The following is a 27,510-nucleotide window of genomic DNA, read 5'->3' on the forward strand; positions in this document are numbered from 1 at the left end:
TTGTGCTGCGTGGCGCGCGTCCCGCAGGCTCCCGTCGATCCTTGCGCTCTTTCCTTCCTTTATCCTCCTTCTCCTTAGCGGTTAGCTGTAGGGTAGATTTGGTGATGGCCGCGCTGCGGTTGCTGTGGACGCTGGCTATGCTGGTTCTTTCTGGCTGTGCTGGTGAGTTGCATTTCGGATCTCGTGTAAAGAAGCTAGCGCTGTTTCTCGGTTAGGGGAGACGTTGGGCCTGCACGACCCCGTTGTCCTGCCGTACCTGCCACGTGAGTGGCCTCATGTCAGGCGGGACCCTTGGAGCGCGCGCCCGCATGGCTCCAGCGTCTTCGACAGGGGCTGAGTTTGGTTACCTGTAAAGATTTACAGCCTTATGTTTCATTAGGGTAAACTAAAATGTGTTGGGAGATGGGGGGGAATAGATTTTCTCATACATTTTCCCGTTGTATTAGGTAACTAAGGTATTTTTTTTTATTATTCAGAGGGGCTTATAATCTCTGTTTCTGCTGACTTGGAACCATCCAGCTACCCGTTTTCTAAACCGTTTCTTAAGGGCAAAATAGGATCCCACGGTTTCTCCGGATCTCCCGAATCCTCTCAGTACCACCTTAAAAACGGAGCGCTGTTCTTTTGTTCTTTGGGCAACAGGAAGAGAGGGACGGGAGGAAGCTGAATAATGACTGGCATCCTTATTCTGGAAGGAGAGATATGCTGGAGTAGTGGTGGGGAGGGGGGAACAGACGAAGAAGATGCAGTGGGTAATCGCGGGGGAAGTGAAAATGTGTTCTGGAGGCAGGACAGGACATCAAAGGGATAGGAAAAGTTGAGACATCCTGGATATCTTTTTTTTTTTTTTGGGGGGGGGGGGGGAGAGAAGAGAAGGCAGGTGAAATAAGCTGGTGTGGCATGGTGCAGGCCCTCTGGTGCCAGATAATGCTGGATCTGGGTGGATCCTGTATTTTGGGTGGAAAATGGGTGCTGGCTCGCTCTTTCCTGTCCTCCTGACCCTCTCCCTCCCCTTCATCTCCATAATGTGTCTCCTCTTCACCATTGTCTACATAACGTAATAGACGATGGCAGATAAAGACCTGTGTAGTCCACCCAGTCTGTCCAACAAGATAAACTCATTGTGTGAACTGCTTTATATGTATACCTGACCTTGATTTGTCTTTGCCATTTTCAGGGCACAGACTATAGAAGTCTGCCCAGCACTAGCCTTGCTTACCAATTACCGGTGTTGCCACCCACTCTCCTCTATTCTGTGGATCTGTTCCTTCTGATCAGGATTCCTTTGTGTTTATCCCATGCATTTATGAATTCAGTTACTGTTTTCATCTCCTCCACCTCCTGTAGGAGGGCATTCCAAGCATCCATCACCCTCTCTGTGAAAAAATATTTCCTGACACCCCCCCCCCCCTCAACCTTAATTCATGTCCTCTAGTTCTACCACCTTCCCATCTCTGGAAAAGGTTTGTTTGAGGATTAATACCTTTCAAAAGGTATTAATCCTCAAGCAAACCATTTCCAGAGATGGGAAGGCAGTAGAACATAGTAACATAGTAGATGACGGCAGAAAAAGACCTGCATGGTCCATCCAGTCTGCCCAACAAGATAACTCATGTGTATACCTTACTTTGATTTGTACCTGCCTTTTTCAGGGCACAGACCGTACAAGTCTGCCCAGCAGTATTTCCCGCCTCCCAACCACCAGTCCCGCCTCCCATCACCGGCTCTGGCCTCCACTATCCTCGCCTCCCAACCACCAACCTCTCTTCCCCCACCTGCTAGAGGACATGAGGTTGAAGGGGGGTCGTACTCAGGAAAAATGTCAGGAAGTATGCATTTCTCTTCTTCCTCTGCCCTATACCATGTTTTTTAAATCTCTGCCATTATTCAGCCTATGCACTCTCTCCGTTACTTTGCTTACCTCCCCCCCCCCCCCCCCCACACCAGCCATTTCCCCTCTCCCAGAAGCACGGAGCTTAATTGCAAATAGATAAGGTGTGCTGTGCGGTAAGTCCCACTGGTGACCCTTTCAGTCCCACCCTCGTAGAAAGAGAACCGCTTCAGAGGGGGTGGAATCTGCCAGAGAAGGATCGAGCACATCAGCGCTGGGGCTTGCTGCATACAGAAAGCAGCAACAGTTAAAACAAAATACCAATCCATTTTTAAAGTAGTGCTTTGAGGATCCAGGAGATCCGTCTTTTACTTCCTTCTCAATTAGTATTGACTTCTATTGAAAATCAGACACCCAAGCTACACCCAAGCTATTGTATGAGCAATTGCATAAATATATTCCAAATGACACTTTGCAAAGTCATGTATCCTAATAAAGATGTAATGAAAAAAGGAGGCTTGGCAAAGGAAAGCTTTTAGAATAGCGGTGGTGGAATAAGTTACCAGAGCAGTTAAAAAGGGAGCTACCCTTGCTGTCTTTTGGAAGAGGACTGAAACAGTATTTCCATCTTATTTGAGTTGCATTTTCAGTATCTGTTGTGATTGTGTATTGCTAGGTAAACCATCTTAGTTGGGATTCCCAAAGAGAGAGTTTATAAAGATTTTAAAATACAGTATTCTAGGATTTGGGGTTCTCATATCTATAAAAAACGCACCTCCAACGTTCTAATGAAGCCTCACCTCCAAGCCGGAAACGTCTCTTTGTGGTGGTGTAGATATCCGGTTTGCCCATGAGTGTCTGCCCCGCCCTCGCGTCACAACGTGATGACGTCGAGGGCGGAGCACTGACACTTGCCAAAAGCTTCATTACAACGCAGGAGGTGTGAGGAGGAGTGGCGAAGTGGACAAGGCACAGGGGCGGAGGCGGAGCTACACACAAAAACAGTGTCGCAACCAATAAAACAACACGGGTACGGGCACAGGAGCGGAGGCGTAGCTTCAAACAAAAACAGTGTCGCGAACAATAGAAGAACCTGGGTAACAGCGTTTCACTGAAACTCGGAGGAAGCGAGGGAGAAAAGCAGCTTGAACATGGGAGGGAGGAAGGCAGGCAGGTAGCCTGAACATCTGAGGGTAGAAGGGAGGGAGCCAGCCTGACAGTGGGAGGGAGGGGGGGCCACGATGCTGAAGCTGGGAGGGGGAGGGAAGACAGGAGAGGGGGGGGGGCCCATGCCGCACACTCTCATTCTTGCTCACACACTCTCAAACATACACACTCCGAGGCACACCTTGCTAGCGGCCATTCTCACACAGACAGCCTCACTCTGTCACTCGCACAATCACTCTCGCATACACTCACAAACATACACACTCCGATGAACACCTTGCTAGCGCCCGTTTCATTGGTCTCAGAAACGGGCCTTTTTTACTAGTTTATCAATATTTGCAGGGTTTTTTTTGGTGGTGATAGAAGGGGAGGAAGATTACAGTAAACCAGAAGTGGTTGTTAGTTTCCATCACTGATCTATTCCCCCCCCCCCCGCTAAAAAGATTCTTAGCCCATTGCCTGTCCTGAGCTTTCCAGCTCTGGAGGCATTGGCAGCTCACTGCACAGAGGAGAGGAATAACTTGTAACACACTTGTTGATTCCTCGCTCTCCCGAGAAATGTACTCTTCCCTACATTTGAACTGTACTCTCTATCGCCTGCTCTAACATTTCGGCCTCATCCCATTACATATACCAGAGAGTCTGTGTGTTTGGGTGATTGTCAAGTTTTTGCTGCTCTGTATGTATTCAAGCGCAACAGTACTATATGCCTTCTGGAAGCAACCGGGTGGCAAAAACTTGAGGCACATCACCTGACCACAAAAACTCCTTTTTGTGTATGTGTGCATTGCTGGAGAAGTCATTGGCATTAAAGGGCATTGAGATGCCACTGACAGAAGAATGTGGCTTTGCAGTTGACAGGGAGTCCAGGCTTGAACTTCACTGCTTGTTTCTGTGTGCTTTGTTTTTCCAAAACAGCGGAGACATGTACAGAGCCTGCAATCATTCCGTCTTATTATACCACTTCCGATGCAGTCATTGCCTCAGAAACTGTGTTCATCGTGGAGATCTCACTGACCTGCAGCAATGGAGCACAGGTGTGAGCTAAAAGCCCTCTTAACCATCTCATTTCTTATCAGCTAGCCTGGCATAGCATGGTCTCTGGATTTATGGCAGATTATTATTCATGATACTGCCATAGTGTACCCCATGCTATAGTAACACCCTGCCCAGAACCATTGACAAGTCCCAGTATACCCATGGGCTTAGTTCACTGAAATGGGCAGTACATCTGTTTCCAAAGCATTAACTTTTTAGAAATAGCTATTCTCGGATATTGTTGGAAGAGTAGAGCACAGAAATCTAAAACATAATATATATGTATATAACACTGAGAAACTAAAAAATAGCCTTAGTCTTTCACCAATAGGATTAGCAGTCATCACTTGGTTGAGTGATATAATTTTAAGGTTGACATATTCAGGTGTTGCTTTTCCTCTCTTTATGAGCTAAATTAGAAGACGTTAAATTAAGTTCTTGAGCTGTTTAGTTTAAATAACATTAGGGTTTTTTCTGCTCCTTTGTAACCGGTCAGAGAGGTTTGTTGTAAGTTACAGATGCTGCAGCTGAGTACACATTGACCCTTGCATTCTGGAAAATGAGCTATGCATGCCCACAGGAAACATACAGTGGAAGGATCAGGTCACTTCAATACATTTTGCTGTCTAGAGTCCCTTCTCTCTTTTGCTTCTACAGAATGTGGCACTATATGCAGATGTTAATGGCAAGCAGTTTCCTGTTACACGAGGGCAGGACATCGGCCGATATCAGGTAAAACAAAACCTTGTTAGCCTCTGTCCTTAACAGCATGGTTTTTGGATTTATGGTAGGTTTTTACCCATTGTCCTGCCATAGTGTACCCCATGCTAGAGCAATATTCTGCCCAGAACCATTGACAGGTTGGATGCAACCATGGACCTGGTTCATTGATGTGGGCAGAACAGGTTTTGCTTATTTACCTTTTTAATTGCTGCTGTGGTGACTTATAAGTATGTTTGTTTATTTAGGTACTTGAAAAGGGGGTGATCTTTCCTTCAAGGACAAGCAGGAAATCTTTTCTCACATATGGGTGATGTCATCAGACGGAGCCCCAGTGCAGACGCTACCCAACTTTATCACTTTAAGAAGCCTTTGGCAGTGTCCCATTGTGCTTGCGTGAGTGCCTTCCCATTCAGTGTGAGTGCTTGATTTTCCACAGAGCAGAGAGGGGTCATGATTCTGTGAGCACTCAGTGGATTTCTGTCCTCAATTTTGAGTGCCTTCCTTTCGTGTGGGTGCCATTCTTTTTTTCCTGATTTATCTTTTTATTTTCATTTCCCTGTCCAGGTTAATTCTTTTTTATAGTTTTGTGGCAGTTCTAAATTTCCATTATTTTCGCTGCTCTCAGGCATGCTTAGGCCTGAGCACAGACTGGGAGTTTTAAGTGAGGCAACTTTTTCCTCCACCATTGAGCCGTTTGATTTTGCCTTGGTTGGCTAGGAGCTTCAAAAATGTGCTGAGTGTAACAGGGTCATTTCTAGCACAAATCCCTACAATTGGTCTTTGGGGTGTCTGGGCCCTGGTCATGATGCTTTTGACTATTCTCTCTGTTCTAAAATGCAGAAAAGGACACTAGGCAAGGCAGATCCAAGAGGAGAAACATTTTGGGTTCTTCGAGTTCAGGCCGTTCACTTTGGCATCAGACACTGGGAGTGCATAGAGATCTCCACCTTCTTTGACATTAGATGCTGGTAGTAGGCCTCGGGACCAGTCTGAATCAGGCTTGGCACCGAGGGACCACTGTGCTATGCATTAGGCGAAGGCCGTGAAGCTTTGGCATAGGTGGTCCTCAAGACACAGTGCCGGGAGCTCTGAGGCATCTGCGTCACTGGCACCTGAGAAGCGTTGGCACTTGGAGATGTGCTGCTCCTCTCTGGTGCCAACGAACCAGTCTCCCCGCATCCCGGACACTGCTTCCAATTTGATACTGGTAGATTCTCAGGCTGCCTCCGCACTGGAATCGTCCCAATCTTTTCTAATGCCTGTCCTCAAGGAGTGGAGCCTAGCCATGCTCCAGGATGAAATAGGCACCTCCTTGTAGGGTACGGTGCAGAGGCATTGAAGGCACTTGTGCCACGTTTGTTGGGCTGTCGACGCCAATACCTCGTCAGGCATCGGTGTCAGCACCAACAGATACAGTGACCCTATCTATATCAGGGGAGGAAGCGGTCAGGGACAATCTGCATCTCATCACCCATCGAGGCCTGAACCTACTTCTAGTAGACAGAGGAAGGTGCAGACACTGATGACTATTTTTGTTGTCCGACACCGACTCCTTTGGAGCCCAAGAACTTCTCAGAGGAGGGGTCCTTGGACCCCTCCCCTCTAGAGGAAATAAAGTCCCCTCTGGAGGAGCTCTCCTATATTGGCTTTCTCAGAGAAATGGCAGCTGCTGTTCAATTTCAGTTGGATGTGGAGGACGAGCCCAGGGCTGAGTTAACAACTGTCCTGGACTATTATTCTCCACCGTGGGCGGCTATGAATTTGCCTGCTAACAATGTCCTGCAGGATGCACAGATGAGAAACTAGGAGACCCCCCCCCCCCCCCCCCCATATGCAGTTAGTACCTAAGAAGGCAGACTCCACATATAGGGTCCGGAAAGCTCAGTTGCCATGATGGTTGAATGCACTCTCCAAAGAGTCAAGTGTTCACATACTCGTGCCTTGACTTCCCTTGGCAGGGAGGCTTGGACTAGACCTCTTTGGGAAGAAGGTTTTTCTGCCGTAATGCTTATTTCCTGCATCCAGACCTACCTGCTCTATACAAACCTGGACTTGAAGTCCTTGATATCCAGTGTGCTTGCCCTTTGCGGATATTCTCCCACCTGAGCAAGCTGCAGAGCTTTACCAGTTAGTAAGCAGGAGTGTAGAAAATAACTGTTGTCTAGTAGCATTGATTCTTTTGTGGTGTCCTGGCTGTCTGCCTTGGGTGTAGGAATGTGTAAACTGTCACGGCTGCGCATTTCTGACCATGACCCTGCGGTTCAGGAGAGATTGGTGGACATCCCCTGCTGTGGAGATGATAATTTTGAGGACTACGTGGAAAAGATTGCAGACCTCATCAAGAAATACGCTAATACCATCAAGTCCTTTTCTCAGCGGTCTTCTTCTGTGTCCTACACATTGCGGAAGTTTTTGGTAGTATATAGCAGAGGTCCTAGTACTCTTAAGGTGTAGGTTTACCTCTTGTATTCGGCAATGTGACCAGATTCGGCACTCCTGTCCTCAGCAGTAGCGGGCCTAGAAACCTTGGTGGGTTTCCCAGTTGAAGCTAGGAACCGGCTTTAGACTGCTCCCAAGAGAGCATAGCCACAATAAAGTGTTGGTTCCAGACAACCTTCTGTTGAGAAGGGGGCAGAACCTTTCCCCCCCCCCCCTGGAGAGGTGGCCCCTTGTAACGTCAGACCGGTGGGTTCTGAAAATAGTCCAGGCTGGTTACTCTGTTGGCAACACACCTCCAAATGGCCCTCTGAGAGGACATTCCTTAGCTCTCAGCATAGGGAAGTGCTCGCAGAGGAATTCTCAAGGCCCGCACGGTAGATCCCATTCAGTCAGGGGAAGATAGGAAAACTGTATTCCAAGTACTTCCTTGTGCCCAAGAAAATGGGGATTTTGTCCCATACTAGTCTTATGGACCCTGAACAGACTGTTGGTCAAAGAAATGTTCAGGATGATTTCCCTGGGCAGCCACCTTCCCTTGAGTCAGAAAAACGATTGGTTGTATTCTCTTTACTTAAAGGATGCTTACACCCCTATCCAGATACATCAAAGTCACAGGACATATGTCTGATTTTGGGTAGGGAAGCGCTACTTCCAGTATCATGTCCTGCCATTTGGCCTCATGCCAGCCCCCAGAGTTTTTCAAAGTGTCTTGCAGTAGTTGCAACGTTGTTATGCAGACTTGGTGGTGCATGTGTTTCCCTATCTGGACGGTTGGTTGGTCAAGAGCACATCAAAGGAAGGTGTTCTACAGTCCATACAGAGTACTTTTCGAGTGTTGAGTTTATAATGTATGTGTTGATAAAGAAGTTGGAATTGGGTTCTGTTGCAGTGTTTACAATAATTGCTGCAATGTTGTGATGAATGTTCAGATTATGGTATGATCCCTGTGAAACGGACCCCGTTTGGTCATAAGTGCACATTTTTTGAAGAATGATGTTTTTGATGAAAAATTTTGAACATTCTCAAATCTACATATTTAAATGAAGGCTTGGGTTGTCTGGACTGATGAATGAGATTTGAACCACAGAAAAGCTGTCTGATAAAAATATTGATTGGCTGTAGTGGTGGTTTCTGAGGTCCTTTCCCCATTATAAGGTAGCTTGTATGTGTAAAGATTTTGTCAAGAGTGGCTAGACTTTCTCGACTCGCCAACCCTTTTTTTTTTTTTTTTGCCCACAGAAGCTCCGGGTGAAGTCCTCGGATAGAATCTTCTTCTCTGCTGTGACTGGTTTCCTAATGTGTCTGAGCTGTGTAGCATCTGAAGTTGAGGCTGCCCTGTGGTATCAAGTCTCAACTTCTAGTGCCACACGGCTCAACCTCGTGGTGAAACCAGTTGTAGCAGGGAAGTGGATCCCTATCTGAGGACTTCAACTGGAGCTGTAGTGGGCCGCTCATGGCAGGGAGACAAGTCTCCATCAGGTGAGAGGAAAGAGACAGGGTGAAGGCAGTGTCTGGCAGGGTTCTGAGTTAAGTTTTTCAGAGATTTTTTTTTTCCCCCTCCCATTTTTGAACATAGCCCCCCCCCTCCCAAAAAAAAAATCACACAGGATTAGGAGTGGGAAAGGGATTATAAAGGCAAGAGATAGGATGTTATAAGAAACAATACCATGGTCTTCACAGTATGTATTGTATGTTTCCTGAACACTTGCATTTTTTTTTTGCGCTTAATTTATGGAGTGTGTTCATTATAGGCTGGTGGGAGGGGGTAACGAGAGAGAGAGTGGGTCAAGGCAAGGTAGTATGGGAGAGAGAGAATGTTTGTGTGCTCACACATGCACACATGTCTTGGCCCTACAAATGTTACGACATATTAAGTGTGGCCTCGTATTTAATTTGTATTTGTGTCCTACATTTATCCAAGTCTGGACTCGGTTCTATGTGGCTTCCATGGGAGGGTTCGGGAGAGGGTGGTAGGGAATGAGAGTGTCAGGTTCCTGGTTGTGAGATGAGTACTTAGGTCATGTCAGTATACAGGGGATTTGGCGTTCAGAGATTTGTTGTGTTTTTATCTGTAGATACTTCTTGTATAGGAACGTTTTCATGTCTCTGTGGAACTTGTCATATGTTTGCTTGTGGCATAGATCATTGTGTAATGTGTTCCAGCATTTGGCTGCATTGTAAGGGAAGCTGGCAGTGTGTGTTGATGTGTAGACCACACCTTTACAACTAGGTGGATGCAGTAGTAGATGGTCTCGTGTGTTCCTGCAGTTCTGCATGGTCTGCTCTACTAGTAGTGTCATGTAGTTTGGTGCCAGACCATAATGATTTGGTGAACAAGGATGCAGATTTTGAAGAGTACTGTTGCTCTTACTGGTGGCCAATGCAAGGATTGTAACAATGTAGTGGTGTGATCATATCTGGATGTGCCGAATATTGAGCGCAGATGTATTTTGTGCTGTTTTTGTAACTTTTTGAGGACGTGTTCCTTTCTGCGTAGATGGCGTTACAGTAGTCCAGCTGGGATAGCACAAAACTTGGACCAGGATTTGGAAGGTGTGTTTTGAGAAGTAGCTCCTTAGTTGTTGGAGTCATCGGAGCGTTCTGAATATTTTGGATGTTAGGGTGGAGTTGGACAAGCCTGGTTTATAATGAACCCTAGTAGCTCCAAGTCCCATCTACTCCTTGTACAACGATTGAGTACATAGCAGCCCTGCTGGACACGTTATAAGTTTGGGCCTATCTGCCTTCAGCACAGGTGGATGCTAGGGTGAAGGGGGGGGGGGGGGTACAAGCCTATGAATTGCAGTATTTTCATATAGTGTTTCTTTTGTTTGCCAGCAGATGTTTTGTTCTGTGTTTTAAAGCGGTCTTCAGTTTAGCCCTGTAGAAAGGCAACCTGTAGTGCCATTGGCCAGATACTTTCAAAGTTGGTGCTCTGGGCTTTGATTGGCCCTGGAGTTCAAATCCTACATTTTCCCCAGTCTCAGATAAGGAGTGCAGGGGGATAACATCTCTGCCCTGAGGCCCTGTTCAAGAACTTTGAGCAGTTATTTTTCTGAAACTCCCCAGGTGCTACCCAGGTAGTGACAAAGTGTTTAGGTAGTTTTAATATTGATCCTTATTCAGTTACCTGTTATTGCTTGTTTTTCCACCTGTTTTATATCGTCCACTGTTCTATTTCTGTGATAATAAACCCATTAGTTTATTAGCTCTGTCTTGGACTGACTAATAATCCTGGTGGTTTGTCTTTTGGGTCTCTGAATGCTTTCTAGGAACAGGGACCCCTGGGAGTGTGGCCCCCAGTGTCCTATAAGTCACTGGGGAATAACTTGAGAGTGGGTGACTTGCCCAGAGGCAAGTGGGACCCAGTCGGTCGGGGGATGTCAGTATAGAGCACAGGTTCAGGTGGGCCTGAGCAGTGCTGGGGACAGACCCTCTAAGTGGCCACAGGGTTAGCCTCAGGTGGGTGCTAGGTGTTCTGTGACAGATGCCGTCATTGCCACTCAGGTTCAGGCAGCCAGCTGCAGGCCATAGCTTGGCATATGTTGAGGTTGATGGGCCATATGGCCTCCACTGTACATGTTGCTCCCATGGCTCATTTCCATTTGTGGAGCTCCCAATGGACCCTTGCTTCCCAGTGGCATCGAGCCAAGGGGAACGTTGTGGATGTCATCTCTGTTACCCCAGAGTTGGGCCAGTTGCTTCTCTGGTGGGTCTTTCAGCCCAATTTGGTCCTGAGACTTAAATTCCATATTCCACTGTCGAGTGCTAACAGCGGATGCATCCAACCTGGAGTGGGGAGACCTTCACACTCAGGGACTTTGGACCGCTCAGGAGACTGAACTTCACATCATCCTCCTAGAACTACAGGTGATAATGGAATGCTGTAAGGGCTTTCAGAAATCATCTGCTTAACCAAATTCTAATTGAAATGGCCAACCAGGCTGCTATGTATTATGTGAACAAGCAGGGAGTCGGGGTTCTCTTGTGTTGGGAAGCAATCAGGATGTGTCGCAGCATGGTGCTCCAAGCCACATACTTGGTGGGAAAACAGAACAGCCTATCAGACAGACTGAGCAGAATGATGCAACCACATGAGTGGTCTCAACGTCTTTGTTGCCCATAAGATATCTAGAGAGGGGGGCACCCCCTTAGTGGATCATTTTGGCACTCCTCTCAACAAGGTCCTTAGTTCTGCTCCAGACTCAGGTCACACGACAGACTAGCATTGGATGCCTTTCTCCTCGATTGTGGTGGGTCTCCTGTATGTGTATCCTCCAATCCCTCCTAGAGGAAACTGCTGAAACTCAAACAGAACTACAGGACTGAGGGACCATGAATCATCACGCTTTACTGACCAAGACAGATTTGGTTCCCTCTTCTTCTAGAGGAGTTCTCTGAAGAACTGAGGAGACTGGACTGTTTTCCAGTTCCCATCAGAATGAGAGGTCTCTTCTACATCCTGACCTCTAGTCCCTAGCCCTCATGACCTTGATGTTAAGAACGTAGAATTCAAATAGCTACAACTGCCTGAGAGTGTCTTCATAGTCTTGCTGGCTTCTAAGAAAGATTCCACCAAGAACTGTTATACTTTTAAGTGGAGGAGGTTTGCTGTCTGGTATGTGGTTAAGGCCCTAGACCATTTCACTTGCCCTGCACAAAACCTGCTTGAATACCTCCTACACCTTTGAGTCTGGTTTGAAAACCAATTCTGTAAAGTTTCACTTCAGTGCAGTCGGGGCTTATCACCGTGTAGGAGGTAAGCCCATCTCTGTACAGACTCTAGGTGTTTGCTTCATGAGAGGTTTGCTGTTAATAGAGCTCCCTGTCAAATCACCTTCTATGTCATGAGACCTCAATGTCGTCCTTACCCAGCTGACGTAAACTCCTTTTGAGCTGCTAGACTCCTGTCATCAGAAGCACTCCTAACCTGCAAAGTCTTATTTTTGGTAGCGCTTACTTCAGCTTTCAGTTACGAGCTTTCAGGCCTGGTAGCAGATCCACTTTACACAAGATTTCATTGTAATAAAAGTAGTTTTCCACATTCACCGTATGTTCGGTCTTTACCAGTCAAATCATCATGCCAGTATTCTTCCCCATCTTGGTGAAAGCATACTGCACAATTTGGACTGCCTAATACCTGGAGTAGACTAAGGCCCACAGATCACCCAGCTTTGTTTCTTTTGCTCCAGACAGGATGGGGATAACCTTTGGAAAATGCACATCGTCCAATTAGACTGCTGCATCTTCACGTATGTCCAGGCAGAGCTGACTTTAGAGCGTCATGTCACGGCTCAGTATTACAGCCAGGGCTGTTTCGGTAGCCCACTTGAGATCAGACTCCATTGAGGAGATTTGCATAGCAGCAACATGGTCTTCAGTCCACACATTCACATCTCATTACTGCCTAGAGTAGCATACCTGACACACTGGTTTGGTAAGACAGCCCTGCAGAATTTTTTTGGTTTCTGGAATCCAACTTCACCTGTTCCAGTCTTGGCCTTTGCAACAGAACTGTATATAGTTTCAGGTTAATTGGTTCTGGTTGCCCTTGCTGTTGCAAGTCCCTATTGTCTTTGTGGTGGTGGTTTTGGTGAGTCTGGAAGCTAGGGATTCCCATATGTGAGAAATGTCATGCTTGTTCTTGGAGAAGGCAAAGTTACTCACCTGCAGCAGGTGTTCAAGGAGAGCAGGACGCGTATTCTCACATCTCCTTCCACCTCCCCTAGGGGGTTGTTATTTTGCTTTGATGATGATATACTGCTGGTCCTGCACAGCTCATGCTGGGTGGAAAGGCACTTGCACATGTGTGATGGGATGCTTCCAAAGGCTTCTTAAAGGTATAAATTGCTGGCTAGTGTCCACACCAGGGCTCTGTTGAATGACGTTGCCCATATATATATATATATATTTTTAGTTACATTTGTACCCCGCGCTTTCCCACTCATGGCAGGCTCAATGCGGCTTACATATACAGGTACTTATTTGTACCTGGGGCAATGGAGGGTTAAGTGACTTGCCTAGAATCACAAGGAGCTGTGCCTGATGTGGGAATCAAACTCAGTTCCTCAGGACCAGAGTCCACCACCCTAACCACTAGGCCACTCCTCCACTCCACATGTATGAGAATACATGTCCTGCGCTCCTTGGAGAATACCTGCTTCAGGTAAATAACTTTACTGACTGTAACTGAGGGACAGTTCATCAGACACTGTCAAGTTCATGCTGGTTCTAGGAGCCTTCCAAATTGAAAGATTTTTTTTCAGTGGGAATTGAGTTGCCTATTTCTTATAAGCTGAAATTTAAGTGCGTGCCTTACCTGGAGGCTACAGTTTATATGTAAAAGCATTAATCACTTGTGTATTTTTCCTGGATGGGACTTTTTTCCCCCTTAAACTGAGAAGAAGGCTGCAGGCAGCGAGGGTGAGTACTTTTCATAGTAAGGTAGAAAATGATGGCAGATAAAGACCAATATAGACCACCTACTCTGCCCAGCAAATTTGCTAGAGTTGGTATCTGCCACTCCATGCAGGTTACACCCCTCTGTGCCCTTGTTTGAAGTGTGAAGGTTATTTAAGTTTTGCTGGACTTCATTCACCTTTCTGTATAGAGATCCTCTGTATTTCTCGCATCTTTTTGAATTCCCTCTGTATTTATCCCACTTCCTCTACAAAGGAGGTTATTCCAATCATCTTCCGCCATTTCTGTGAGCAAGTATTTTCCCAATATTACTCTGAAGTTACTTCCTTGCAATTTCAATTTATATCTACTTCTGTTTCCCAGTTTTTCAAAAAGATTTGTTTAAATACTTGAAAGGTATTAATATACATCTGTGTCATATCTTCCCTGCCCCTCTTTTCTTCTAGGGCAGGGGATCTCAACGTAGTTCTTGACATACCCAACCAGTCGGGTTATCAAGATACCTACAATGACTATGCACGAGATGAAAAAAAATGCATATACTACCTCTATTTTAAATCTCTCATGCATATTCATTGTGGATATTTTAATAACCAGACTGACTTGGTGTGTCCCAAGATCTGCATTGAGAACTCGCTCTAGAGTACATATATTACATGTCTCACATGTCTTCTGATGCATAACCCATACCATTTTTGTCACCTTATGAACAGCTTAAGGTTTTCTTTTTTTTAATATTCTTAGCGAGATCTGAGCACAGTATCCCATGTAGGGCCTCACCAATAATTTGTACAGTGGAGTTAACACCGCCTATTTGCTTATGTTTCGTTATCCTAGCGTCCTTCTGGATTTAGCCACTGCATTGTCACATTTTGGTAGGTTCTTGGACACTATTACTCCAAGGTCTCTCTCCTAGACTGTGCATGTCACCCTCTCCCCCTATCACATCCAGCTCCTTTGGATTTCTAAACCCCTAGTTCATCACTGCAGTTCTTTGCATTGGATTTTAACTGCCAAACATTAGTGGGATACAAATGCAACAAATAAATACGGTTGTGAGTGGAGGAGTGGCCTAGTGGTTAGGGTGGTGGACTTTGGTCCTGGGGAACTGTGGAACTGAGTTCAATTCCCACTTCAGGCACAGGCAGCTCCTTGTGACTCTGGGCAAGTCACTTAACCCTCCATTGCCCCATGTAAGCCGCATTGAGCCTGCCATGAGTGGGAAAGTGTGGGGTACAAATGTAACAAAAAATAAATACATTTCTCACAGGAAGCTCGTGAATAAACTGCGTGAGCTGAAGTTAGGACCAAGGCAATGAACCAGATTAAAAAGTGGTTGGTTGACAGAGGTTGGCAGTAAACGGAATTCACTTGGAGGAAAGAAAGTTGAGTAGTGGAGTGCCTTTGGGGATCAGTACTGGGGACAATTGTATAAACTAGCTCTGTGAGCGACACTGCCAGAGGGCTGGAAGGTTTTGTCTTTTCAGTGAATGACACAAAGCTTTGGAATAGAGTGGAAACTCTGGAAGGAGTAGAGAATATGAGAAATGATCTACAAAATCTAGAATGATCTAATGGAAAGAACTGACATATCTGGAAAAAGTCTTGTTGCCTTTCTTTACATCTAGCCATTTTTTCTCCTTACTGTTCTTTTGCCATTCATATTCCTTCAGTTCTTTTGAATTTTATGTGGTATTTTGTGTGTTCCTCTTTTTGCAGTCTTCTATATTTTATGAACATCATGTCTTTTTGCCTTTATTTTTTCGGTCATATCTTTGAAGATTCTTAGTTTGGTTTTTAAAGCCTTACATAATGAGTCCCAGTTTTCTCTTCCCTCTTGAAGATTTACAAACCCACATGTTCAGTTAGTAAAGGACACAGACTTGATGTTTGTTGTGAATCCTTATTTAGAGTCTTTGGACTAGTTCTTTGGAGCAGCCTCCCTGACACAGTTCATTCCAAATCAGCTTTTCCTCTATTTAGGAAACAATGCGAAGCAGATTTTTTCCAACAAGCTTATTTTTGATAGAGGTTTACTGCAGCATGTGTATTTTGGAAAATTATTTGCACAACTCTGCTTTTTAGACTGCTGTATAAAGAATGTATTTCATTTTGTTGTTTGTGATTTTATAATTATGTATATATTTTTTGTAACCTGCCTAGATTTGGAGATAGTTTGGGACACAATGAGGCATATTTTCAAAGCACTTAGCCTTCCAAAATTCCATAGAAACCTATGGAACTTTGGAAGGCTAAGTGCTTTGAAAATATGCCTCAATAACTTTTAAATACATAAAAGAGCTGTACTGGTTTCCTTTCCCTCTTTTATTTTACCTTTACTTACATACTAGTAAAAAAGGCCCGTTTCCAACAGAGAGGGAATGGGCGCTAGCAAGGTTCCAGGCCCCCACCCCCTCTCGTCTCAGTACCTCCCTCTCTGATTTCCACCGCCCAGTGCCTCTTTCCCTTCCTCTGTCTCTGTGGCCTCCAAGTGCAAGGAGGACGTGTGCGAGTGCCCCAGCCCTTCGTATGTGGCAGCTGCTGTTTAAAAAGTTTTACCTCCTGCTCGGCCGGCAACACTCAAGTCCACCAAGTACAGACGCTGCTTCAGACAGGCTGTGGTTCGCTGTTCTTGTGGTCCCGCCCTCATTTCCTGTTTGCAGAAGGGCGGGACCACAGGAACAGCGAACCACAGCCTGTCTGAAGCAGCGTCTGTACTTGGTGGACTTGAGTGTTGCCGGCCGAGCAGGAGGTAAAACTTTTTAAACAGCAGCTGCCACGTACGAAGGGCTGGGGCACTCGCACATGTCCTCCTTGCACTCGGAGGCCACAGAAACAGAGAGTAGTAACATCTCCTGACGTCAGGCAAGCAGGCTTCTACTGCGGGAGAGTGACGTCAGGTTACGAACGGAGTGAGAGACATTGGAACGTTGCAGAAGCAAATTATTATATTAGATGTTACCATTTTTATAGTGCTTTCAGCTTTGTCTAGTATCTTTCCACTTGTGTTCTCTTATTTTGAGTCCTCTTCCCCCCCCCCCCCCCCACCCCCCCACCCCCACAATCCTGCCCAAGAGGTTGTTAGTGTCCTTTTGGGTTAACATGAAGGGAAAAAAAAAAGGAAGAACTAGGAGTAAGAGACTACAAAGCAGTGTCCAAGGGAGGTATTTAAAGGGCTTCCCTATTCCATGGAGAGGGAAATCCCTTGCTGCAGTGCTGTTAATCTGTGTAGATTAAGGGTAATGCTAATGTGCTGCTGAGAAAGGAGGTTGATTGATGTTGGCATCCAGTTCTGTGACACAGTCTCACTGGGTTCAATTTCCACCATACCTGGAATGTATGAGCAGTTCTGAGGAGATGTGGATTCAGCTATTTTAGACACAGTGGAGTGTTTTTGTTGATTGTCATGCAGCATCAGTATGATTGCTTCTGGGAAACCTATAGCTTACTTACTTGCTACTACTTACTACTTAACATTTCTAAAGCGCTAGTAGGGGTACGCAGCGCTGTACAATTTAACATAGAGGGACAGTCCCTGCTCAAAGAGCTTACAATCTAAAAGACAAGTGAACGGTCAGTCCGATAGGGGCAGTCAAATTGGGGCCGTCTGGATTTACTGAACAGTAGGAGTTAGGTGCCGAACGCAGCATTGAAGAGGTGGGTTTTAAGCAAAGACTTGAAGATGGGCAGGGAGGGGGCTTGGCTTATGGGCTCAGGGAGGTTGTTCCAAGCATAGGGTGAGGCGAGGCAGAATGAGCGGAGCCTGGAGTTGGTGGTGGGGAAGGGTACTGAGAGCTATCTGGGTGGCGGGTGTGGCAGGCCACTGAGGCAGAGTTGAACCCTAATCAGGTCGCACTGGGAGGCATGTGCTTCTGGTGGCAGTCTTGTTTCAGCATGAGAGCATTTTCCATCTCACAGATAGGCTGCAGAGAATACCTTCTCCTGCTTTAGACTTAGCCTGGCCTCAGAATGACATCCTATAGTATATCTCCTATCAAACTGAGCTCTCTTTTTCATCAAGCACTGCCATTTCCTCCCCTCACCCTCCCCACTGACAGTTTGAACTTCGTGGGTGTGGCTTGGATCTCTTTCAGGGAGAGAAAACTAACAACTTATAGCAGCAGCTTCAGAGAGCATTTTCCATCTCACAGATAGGCTGCAGAGAATACCTTCTCCTGCTTCCACCCACCCTACCCCTCTACCCACCCACCCCTAGAGTGACATGTCTTATATAACCTCCCTATCAACCCACTCATTACTTTACCTCACCCATTTCTATTCTTCTATCACCTTCTCCCACTACTCCAACCAGAGTTACACCTAATCACACTGACCACCCTTCAACATCTTCTGTCCTTCTGTGACTGTTCTCTTGTGCTTGACTGCTTAAATATTTTAAATTTAAATGCTTTACTTTTTGTCTATTAGATTGTAAGCTCTTTGAGCAGGGACTGTCTTTCTTCTGTGTTTGTACAGCGCTGCGTACACTTTGTAGCGCTCTAGAAATGTTAAATAGTAGTAGTAGTAGTAGTAGTAGCATGCGGGAGCAGCAACCACTTCCTTAGCGTCCCTCCGGACCGGACCAGGATTGGACTGATGGGTTGTGCTCGCCTACCAGCAGGTGGAGACTGAGAAAAAAACTCTGACTCTAGAGAGCCAATAGGAGCCCTGGCCATGTGACCTTAGCCTCAGTATTTTCTCAGTCTCCCAGCAGGTAGGAAGTGAGCCCATTAGTCTCTCTCCTTTTCTCTTTAGATATTACAGATATTTGTGATAATTCTTCTGTGCCTGGAATCTTATTTAGAGGCTTGACAGGGTTTCCTTTCTCTTCTTTCTTTGACAGCCTCGGGGGTGTTAAACTCGGGTGTCTCGAGTCCACCCCCCTTCCTCCCCATCTCCCTGGCTTAGCAGGGAAGGGCCGTCCCTTTCTCTGGAAAGGTGTACCGTCTTTGGGAGAGGCAGCCACTTTTAACAGGTAGCTGCTTTAAAAGAATTAAATCAAATAAAAGGAAATTCAAAGAAGCAGCCTTTCTTTCCCCAGACTTCTAACGAGCAGGCAGCTCCAGTGTTTTATTATGATTGAGGGGTTATAAAAAAAAAAAAAAAAAAAAAAAAACAGAAGAAAATAATTCAGTATCTGTGACTTTAAACAGCGATTTTTCTTGTCAGATTTAATTTCCTCCATTTTCTTGCGTTTTGGCGGCGGCAGTTTAAACAAATGAAAAAAAAAAAAGAAAGGTGCGAACCGCGTAAGCGCGGCCACCTGTTTTTTCCGATATGGCTTAAAAGTTCAAACAGCTGCTGTCGGTCAGCGTCGCGCAGTTCACGCAGCCGGAACGTGTAAATTTTGCTCTCCCTTCAAGGTTTCTTCGGGTCCGGTGCTGCCTCCAGTTTTTTCGGGGCCTTTTTCGCCGGCAGTTGTTTCTTCGCCGTTCCACTGGGCTCCGCTTGTTCGGAGGTGTCGGGCGCGCTGTCGACGATCGCCACAGGGCCAGTGGAGCGAACGGCGGCCATTTTGTTTCTCCCTCCATCTTATCAGTCGGGGATCTCTCTGCTGAAGGTAAGGCTGCAGTTCATAGAGCAGTTCGGCTCCAAGATGTGTACACTTTTGTATGTGCTGAACGGCGTATTCTAAAATGCTCTTCACATCAGCAGGCAATATTTGGTTGAAAGGGGGCTCCTTTCATATATGGATATATAACAAGCTTTTCTTCTTTTAAATTTCTATGTATCACGGGGCTGTTAACACTAGTTTTTTCTGGTGCTCAGTCATTTTTCATTGCCTGGTGGAAAATCTACATCTTATCATAATATCATAATTCATTTCAAGCATTTTCCTCAATAGCTGTAGTATTATACAGTGTTTTAAGAACTTTAGAAACTTTCTCTATAGGCATAGAGTAAATTTCTGTCTTTCTCATTCCCTGGTGAATAGGACTACATTGTCTAAGAGTCAATTGATTGGTACTTTGCAATTCTGACCATAATATCTTAGTTCCTTTCAAGCATTTTACTCCATGCCTATGATGTTATATAGTGTTTTAAGAACTTAACAGACACTCACAATGGCTGTAGTGTTATACAGTGTTTTCTTTTTCCGACTTTAAGAAGCCTTCTCTAGAGGCATACAGTATATTGTTCAGATGCCATGGGGATATATCAGCTCTTTCATATTCTCTGAGGGACAGTCCTGTCTACCAAGCTCCCAGTCACTCAGCTGCCTTAGCAGGCATGCTTTATTCATGTCTTCCCTTCTTTTCCAGCTGCCTTGAAGCCTCTCATTTTTCATTTTAGCTTTCTTCTGGTTTTTACAGGACATATGGTCACTTAGAGAATAAAGTCATCCTTTCACTTAAAGATAGTGGACGATCCTCAAACCATCTACTCGTGTTTGTCTCTACTCTATCAGTTCAGCATTGGCAGATTATAAACATCCTGGTTTGGTCCAGTATGCCTATACATACCATCTGCTATCTCTTCCTCTTCCTTAGAGACCTGATGTTATATCAAGCTTTCTTGAATTCAGATACAGTCTTGTCTACACTGCCTTCACCAAGTGGCTGTGGCACAACTTCACTTTTTTCGTTACAGGTAATTTCCAAGTTTGTCCTTTTTCATTTTCATTCTATGGTTCACCACTAGGAACACCGGGGACCCTGGGCCTAGGTTCGGTGTTTTAACCTGAAACAAGCTCAACATTCATATCTATTGGGTGTGAGTCTGGTACTACTACTACTACTTAACATTTCTAGAGCGCTACTAGGGTTACGCAGCGCTGTACAAATTAACAAAGAAGGACGTTCCCTGCTCAAAGGAGCTTACAATCTACATCTCAGTGAGGGAGGACGCATGACCGTGGTACGTGGATTAGTGGTATGTGGATTAGGGAGATCCAAGAAATTGCAGGCCGGTGAATCAGACGTTCATACTGGGACAATTTTTTTCTGTCCGGAGCGTACTACCATAGCTGGTGGACTCCTATATTCAGAACTTTCTATATTCAGAACTTACCCAACTATGGAACGCCATAGAGATAGGGTTGGAGTTTGTAGCCCTATTTAACTGGTGTCCTTGGTCACCCTTCCTCTTCTCAGGATCCAGAGAATGGCTAGTTTTTTGCTTATGCATTAACCGGTCATTTTCAGCAGTACTCTCTCTTCCGTTCTTTTATAGATCTAAGAGGATGTTCATGGCGCTCTTAGGGTCATTTCATTCTTACCTAGACGACTGCCTAATTGGAGAAAGTCTTATCAGCAGAGTTCTCAGGTCACGCACCGGGTGTTGCATTTCTTACAGTCTCTAGGTTGGTTGGTGATTGTAGCCAGGCCTCTCATTTGATCTCTCATTTGATCTCTCATCAGATATCTCTGATTTTCTCTTTGTTTAGTTAGGTTGGCGCACAGTCTTTTGTCTCCTCTTCAAACATCCCAGTTTATATTTTTCTTGGTGACCTTGGGCCTTCGGCCATTTCCTCGCTCTATTCTGCAGAATGCAATTTTACTTTCTAATGCCCAAGAAGGAATTTTCCTTCATCCTATTGCGAATCTCAGGGTCATCAATCGCACTATTTAAGTGTCATCTAGTTATCTCAAGAACCTTAGTTCTGTCATTGGGATGCTTCGTGCAGTACACTTTTTGGCAGAAGCTTGTTTGTATATATTTTTTTTCTGGGGGACCTCAGCAATTCGTTTTACCTTCGGGTGAATTTTGTTTTCCCTACTGACAAACAAGGCGGAGAGAGCTATGTTGGTCCTTGCCATGGCAATGGGTTATGTCATCCGCCAAGGAGGAGTTAAGAGTATACTCTTGAGTTTGTACTCATTTTTTCTTAGCTGTGTCACCCTGCATTTAGGTGAATGGACTCTCATTTTTTCAGCCTTACTTCCTCACTGCGACACTTCAGGGCTATCTCTTTTTGCCTTCAGGCTCACGAACATTTCTTGCTTCTTCCGTTCAGCAACAGTCTTGACGGAGACAGGGACAGATGCCAACGTCCAGCAGGGGTTTTTCAGCCTTCTTTATGCGTTTCTTCCATCATCTCACTAGGTGTTTACGCAGAACCAAGGCACCCTTCTACATCCGGACCCCCAGTCACTCAAACTTATGGCGTGGTTACTGGGTTTGCAACATCTTTGATATTTTCGCAGGAAGTACTTCAAGTTTTAATTGCTTCCAGACAGAAATCTACATTAAAGTCCTATGAATCAAAGTGGCGACGGTTCACTCTGTGGTACTCCTCTCGCCACTTCATTCCACAAACAGTATCCATTTTGCATGTTTTGGAATATCTTCTGCATCTTGCGAAATCTTGTCTGTCTTACTCATCCATTAGAGTTCATTTGGCAGCTCTATCAGTGATGCATGATACTGTTGACAACCGCACGCTTATGCAGCATCCACTGTCAAAGCGGTTTCTTAAAGGAGTCCTGCACCTGTACCTCCAGCTAGGTGAACTAGGTGAACAGACTCTTAAAGTTCTGTTTTCTAGTAGCCATAACTTTTTCTATAAAGTTTTCCTCTTCAAGCAGTGTTTCCCAGTAGCCATTGCAGCAAGTGGATCTATGTGTGGAATACTTCTACGGTTGGTAACTTCTTTTCGGTCTGCTGTAGTTTAAAGTTTTCACCTTTCCAAATCGGTTTTTTCTTATTGGTTTTGTCCTTCTAGCCAGTAGGCGTAAAAGTTTTTCATTGTTTCTAACCCGCTATATCGCGAAGGATCAAGGAAATGAGAATGTCTATTTCTCTTCTCGCTGAGAGGGCAGTTCCACAGCGTATTACAACATATTCCACAACTTCAGAAGCGGGCTCTATTCTTACTACGGCGATTTTTGGTGCTCTCGGTGCACATTGGTAAGTTGGCAACTTAGTCCTAGTTTCATTTTATTTTGCTCATTGGGACACACTACATGTTAGTTGTCGCCAGGTGGCCTATGCAGCATGAACATTTCTCTGCAGTTTTCATAGGGTCCCTCCCTTCAGATTACTGCTTTGGTACTTCCCATCAGTCCAATCCTGGTCCGGTCCGGAGGGACGCTAAGGAAGGAGAAATTAGATCTTACCTGCTAATTTGCTTTCCTTTAGTCCCTCCGGACCGGACCAGGCCCCTCCCATGTTCTCTCTACTCTTTAGCTTCTTTTATTAAGTAGGAAGTGTATTCAGTAGGAAGTGTATTCATTCCTTTACGATTCATGGAACAATACTATATATATACAGAACTTTACGTGGTCTATACCACTTCTCTGGTGGTTGCTGGTGAGCTCAATTGCTGGAATCTATCTATAAAACCTTAAATACGCCATACCACTTCTCTGGTGAGAGTTGTGGCTGAGCTCAGTTGCTGGAATATCTATAAAACCTTAAATATGATTTACCACTTTTCTGGTGAGAGTTGCTGGTAAGCTCAGTTGATGGAATATATATAAAATCTTAAGTGGGCCATACCACTTCTCTGGTGAGAGTTGCTGGTGAGCTATAAGACAAGTGAGCCATACCACTTCTCTGGTGAGAGTTGCGGGTGAGCTATATTATACGTGAGCCATACCACTTCTCTGGGGAGAGTTGCTGGTGAGCTATATTACATGTGAGCCATATCGCTTCTCTGGTGAGAGTTGCTGGTGAGCTATAGTACATGTGAGCCATACCGCTTCTCTGGTGAGAGTTGCTGGTGAGCTATAGTACAAGTGAGCCATACCGCTTCTCTGGTGAGAGTTGCTGGTGAGCTATAGTACAAGTGAGCCATACCACTTCTCTAGTGAGAGTTGCTGGTGAGCTGTAATACATATCGGGCCATACCGCTTCTCTGGTGAGAGTTGCTGGTGAGCTCTGATACTTGGCATTGCCGAGTGCTTTGTGGCTGCTAGGATTCCATACGGCACAGAAGGTCTTTCTTTCTTTCCTGCTTTGTTATTCAAATACTGAGGCTAAGGTCACATGGCCAGGGCTCCTATTGGCTCTCTAGAGTCAGAGTTTTTTTCTCAGTCTCCACCTGCTGGTAGGCGAGCACAACCCATCAGTCCAATCCTGGTCCGGTCCGGAGGGACTAAAGGAAAGCAAATTAGCAGGTAAGATCTAATTTCTCCTTCAGTTCCATCGTAAGAGAATTGTCCGATGTGGGATTGCAGCTCTTTAAGGGATACTGTCCCAGATGTGATTCCTGTGAAGATATTTTGGTGATGGAGGGGTCTTCCTCATCTCTCCAGACTAGGCCTGATGAATGGGTCCAGTCCTCAGCCTCCTCTTCCAGTTGGCCCTAGGAGGAGTTCCTTGAATGCCCCTGGAGAATCTATGATAGAGTGGAAAAAAAAATTGAGAAGTTCCCTTCAGGCAGAGTACAGGACACGCTCTTTGTGACTGGTCTAGAATCAAAAGAGAGAAAAGTTAGCAGGTCAGACCTAATTTCTCCTTCCTGGTCTCCTCCTCAGAGAGAGAGTGTGTGTGTGTGTGTGGGGGGGGGGGATGTAGTGTTAAAAGTAACTTTTTATTTAGTGCTGTGGGGGGTGAGGGGAAGCTAGGGGTGCAGATCCCTTCTTGCTCCTCTTGTTTGTGTAGACTGCTTTATCTTCTCTGACTGCAGTTTCAGCAAAATTGTGACCCTTGGAGGGATTTGGCAACCTGGGCAAGAGGCTTTTTAATGCTGTTGCTGTGTCTCCCACCCCCCCCCCCCCCCCCCCCCCCCCATCGTCTGCTTCTGGGAGCAGGTAGCTGAGAGGGTAGCTAAGGCAGGATTCATCTTACCTCTTCTAGGATGCAGGTGCCCTTCAATCTGGAGATTGCTGTTTCAGAGGTAACTCACCTCCAAGGAATTTTTTACATTCCAGTTTAGTGTCCCAATCTACTCTGCAAGGCCTGCTAATTGTCCTGTGAGCAAATTAAGGGGTAAAAGGATAGAGAATGGCAAACTTTGTCCCCGTCCCATCCCTGTGGGCTCTCTGTCCCTGCTCTGTCCTCATCTGCAGAAGCATCAAACAATTATGATTTTATATTTAAATCTTTTTATTAAAGTATAAAAAGGAACAATATTCTGTGCAACTGTTGTGTATAAATTAGAAATAGAAAACAATAATAACAGTGAGCAGCTATCATAACCCTCCTCACCACCACCACCCTCTACCCTTCCAACTCCAACAGCTGATTTCTACTATCCCAAGGAATCCTAATCCACCCTGTTAAAATGTCCAGGGGTACAAAATACAACCTGTTCTGTATGCCCTAGAGGGGAGAAATATGCCCTGTGAAGCGCACTTATAATTTTTTAATCTGTGGATTAATAAGTCGTCAACAATCTCAGGATTCAGTCTAGTTCTCCTGTCTTCCACAGTCCTTCCTGCAATAGAAGATATTTTCTTAGAAGATATGCTGGTAGCAGGATGTACAGGATCCTCCATGCAAATTTTGCTAGTTGTGGCCAACATGTTTGCTTGCTTTTCCAAAAAATCTAAATATTGTCTGCATCAGTCAAACATAAATAACAATCCAGTTCATTAACAGGCTTCAAAGTAGAAAATGACACGGACAAAATTTGTCCCTGGCCTTGTGGGCTCTGTCCTGTCCCCCGCAAGCTCTGTACCCGTCCCCGTGCCATTCTCTAAACAGGGAATGCAGTACATGCCTTAAATCTATAGTCTAGGCTGTTGTGATAGTGGCGGTCTCTGCCTGGGCGGCAGTGCTGCTCAGCCTCGCAATCACTGTATGTTGTGCTGCACTAGGTGACTGTGAGCCTTACACATGTATGTTAAGTAAGCAGAGCTCTTTCAAGATTTAATGAAAGATCTGTGGGTGCTTTTTTGAAGACAGATGGCATACATCTGAAGAAATTTGTCTTTTAGCCAGTGCTTGGTTGTGGATAAACAGGGAGGGAAGGAATTTCAGGGCTAGGGGACAAGTAGAAGAAAGAGGGAATGAACTGGATGTTGAGAAACAAGATTCTAAAGCTGGCTTTTCTCCTTTTACTAGGTTTCCTGGAGCATGGAGCACAAGAATGCTCGATCAGGGACATATGAGGTCAAATTCTTTGACGAGGAGTCTTACAGCCTGCTGAGAAAAGTAAGTCAGTGCAGTAATATAAGTACGCGTTGAGAGACAGCATGGTTTCTGAATTTATGGTGGGTTCTTCCCTAGTGAGCCTGTTGTTCATCCCATGCTAGAGTAACACTGCTCAGAACCATTGGCAGGCTTGTATCCATGGGTCTGTTTCACTGACACGGGCAGCACAACATTGACGGACTTCAGGAGTAAAAATTCAACTTATGTTGATCCATTGTACAGCTGTGGAGTATCATGCATGCTTTCAGGAATAGACCATATTTTAGAATTTTCAAAAACGTAGTGCCTTTCTCTCTTTCTCTTCCAGGCCCAGAGGAATAATGAGGATGTGTCTGCAATAAAGCCTCTTTTCACAGTCAGTGTGGACCACAGGGTGAGTCCACTGAAAGCAGGTCTCATCTGATGTTTGTAGGGTGTAGTAGCACAGACAGCATACCAACTAGAGCCACCTCCATGGATTAGAATAGTTAAAAGTATGCGAGTGGAACTTCAGGTCAAAGGAGAGTGTATGTAGGGAGATAAGTTGTTTGTTTTTTTGGCTCTTTACTCTTATGGATGCTTGGTAGTTTTTAATGATTAGTAGTTACCAGTGTGATGAGATCTGGCCTGCTTCTGTGGCATGGGCTTTTTAATCTCCAGACGGAGGTAGGTATTATGATTCAAGACTCAGGAGGGAACCACTGATGTATAGATCTTGTCTAAATGCATAGTGTGATCTAAACCCTATAGGTGAGAGAGCTCCAGAGTACACAAGTATGGTATAGTTTGATTTCACTGTGGCATATATCACAATATGTACTGTGTGATGGCACTACCCTCTACAAAGTCATTGACAGGTCGCTAATGCTGCTAGTACCAGCTTCTCTTCTCCTTGCCCTTAGTTGAATAACTCCCCAAAGTCTACCATCAGTTTAATCACAAATACTACTACTACTAATAGCATTTGTATAGCGCTACCAGACTCACGCAGCGCTGAAGAAAGTAGGGGTTGTTTGGGGGAAGGAAAGGTCTTTTTCTTCCTTCCCCCTTCTTCCGGTGGTTGATGGCATTCTTTCTTGATTTGCTTCTAGTATGTATGTTTGCCTTTGCAGTAGCCAGAATTAGTCACAGGGTGGCAACATATCCAAACAGTAGGAAACCATTGCAGAGACTGGGGAATGAGCAGAATGGAAAAGAAAGATAGAACAGATTCAGTAGAAGACTGTTGTCCTTGATTAGCTGAGATGAATAAGGACAGGATCTTTCAAAAAAAAAAAAAAAACTGACTGGGCTCCTGGATGTTTAAAAAAAAGTATACTCAAAACAAAAATGCATTTTACATTTGTTCTTTTTTTTTTTTTTTTTTATTTCATTCTGGACTGTGCAGGGAGCTTGGAATGGACCCTGGGTGTCCACAGAGGTGTTGGCAGCACTCATTGGGATCCTTGTCTACTACACAGCCTTCAGTGCTAAAAGCAACATTCAAGCGTGAATAGCCATGAGAGCAGGGGCAAGGCCTGGGAAATATCATGAACATGGTGTAAAAAAATTTAGACTTTCTTCCAGGGTTTTGACTTTCTCACCACAATAAAGGTTTTTCTATAATCTCTGTCCTGTCTGTAATTCTTGCTCAGGAGTAAACCACAGACCCACATTAGCAAGGTTGTTGCCTTGGAAACTCAAGCACCCTTTTCAATTTTTTTTTCATGCAAGTCATTTTCCAGTTCCATTTTTGGATTTTGTCGCAGTGCCTGCATCAAAATAGTCATTCAGTCCATAGAAAGGTGAGGCTCTATGCTACCTCCTTGCCTTATCCAATTTTAAAGGTATTTTTGTGTGTGTTTTTGTCTCTTGTATATGAATTGGTGACA

General features: G+C 45.1%; 1 protein-coding gene and 2 non-coding genes across 3 annotated transcripts; all 3 read left to right on the plus strand.

Annotated features, from left to right (window-relative positions):
- LOC115463510 (translocon-associated protein subunit delta-like) lies at positions 1 to 27,248 on the plus strand. The gene is made up of 6 exons (XM_030194086.1): positions 1 to 162; positions 3,917 to 4,035; positions 4,694 to 4,768; positions 25,571 to 25,660; positions 25,968 to 26,033; positions 27,027 to 27,248. Exons 1-6 carry the CDS (start codon positions 105 to 107, stop codon positions 27,129 to 27,131), a joined length of 513 nt encoding a protein of 170 aa, XP_030049946.1. The 5' UTR covers positions 1 to 104; the 3' UTR covers positions 27,132 to 27,248.
- Positions 4,091 to 4,231, plus strand: LOC115463937. The gene has a single exon (XR_003941194.1). It is a non-coding gene; the product is annotated as a small nucleolar RNA SNORA42/SNORA80 family (small nucleolar RNA).
- On the plus strand, positions 4,804 to 4,943 carry LOC115463935. Its single transcript, XR_003941192.1, has one exon. It is a non-coding gene; the product is annotated as a small nucleolar RNA SNORA42/SNORA80 family (small nucleolar RNA).
- Positions 27,249 to 27,510: the final 262 nt, after the last annotated feature.

The sequence above is a fragment of the Microcaecilia unicolor genome, chromosome 2, assembly GCF_901765095.1.
Source record: "Microcaecilia unicolor chromosome 2, aMicUni1.1, whole genome shotgun sequence".
NCBI classification, from domain to species: Eukaryota; Metazoa; Chordata; class Amphibia; order Gymnophiona; family Siphonopidae; genus Microcaecilia; species Microcaecilia unicolor.

Coding starts and splice junctions, on each gene's coding strand:
- LOC115463510 (XM_030194086.1), top strand. CDS start 105: ATGGCCGCGCTGCGGTTGCTGTGGACGCTGGCTATGCTGGTTCTTTCT. Junction 163..3,916: donor GGTTCTTTCTGGCTGTGCTG/GTGAGTTGCATT, acceptor TTTCCAAAACAG/CGGAGACATGTACAGAGCCT. Junction 4,769..25,570: donor AGGACATCGGCCGATATCAG/GTAAAACAAAAC, acceptor TCCTTTTACTAG/GTTTCCTGGAGCATGGAGCA.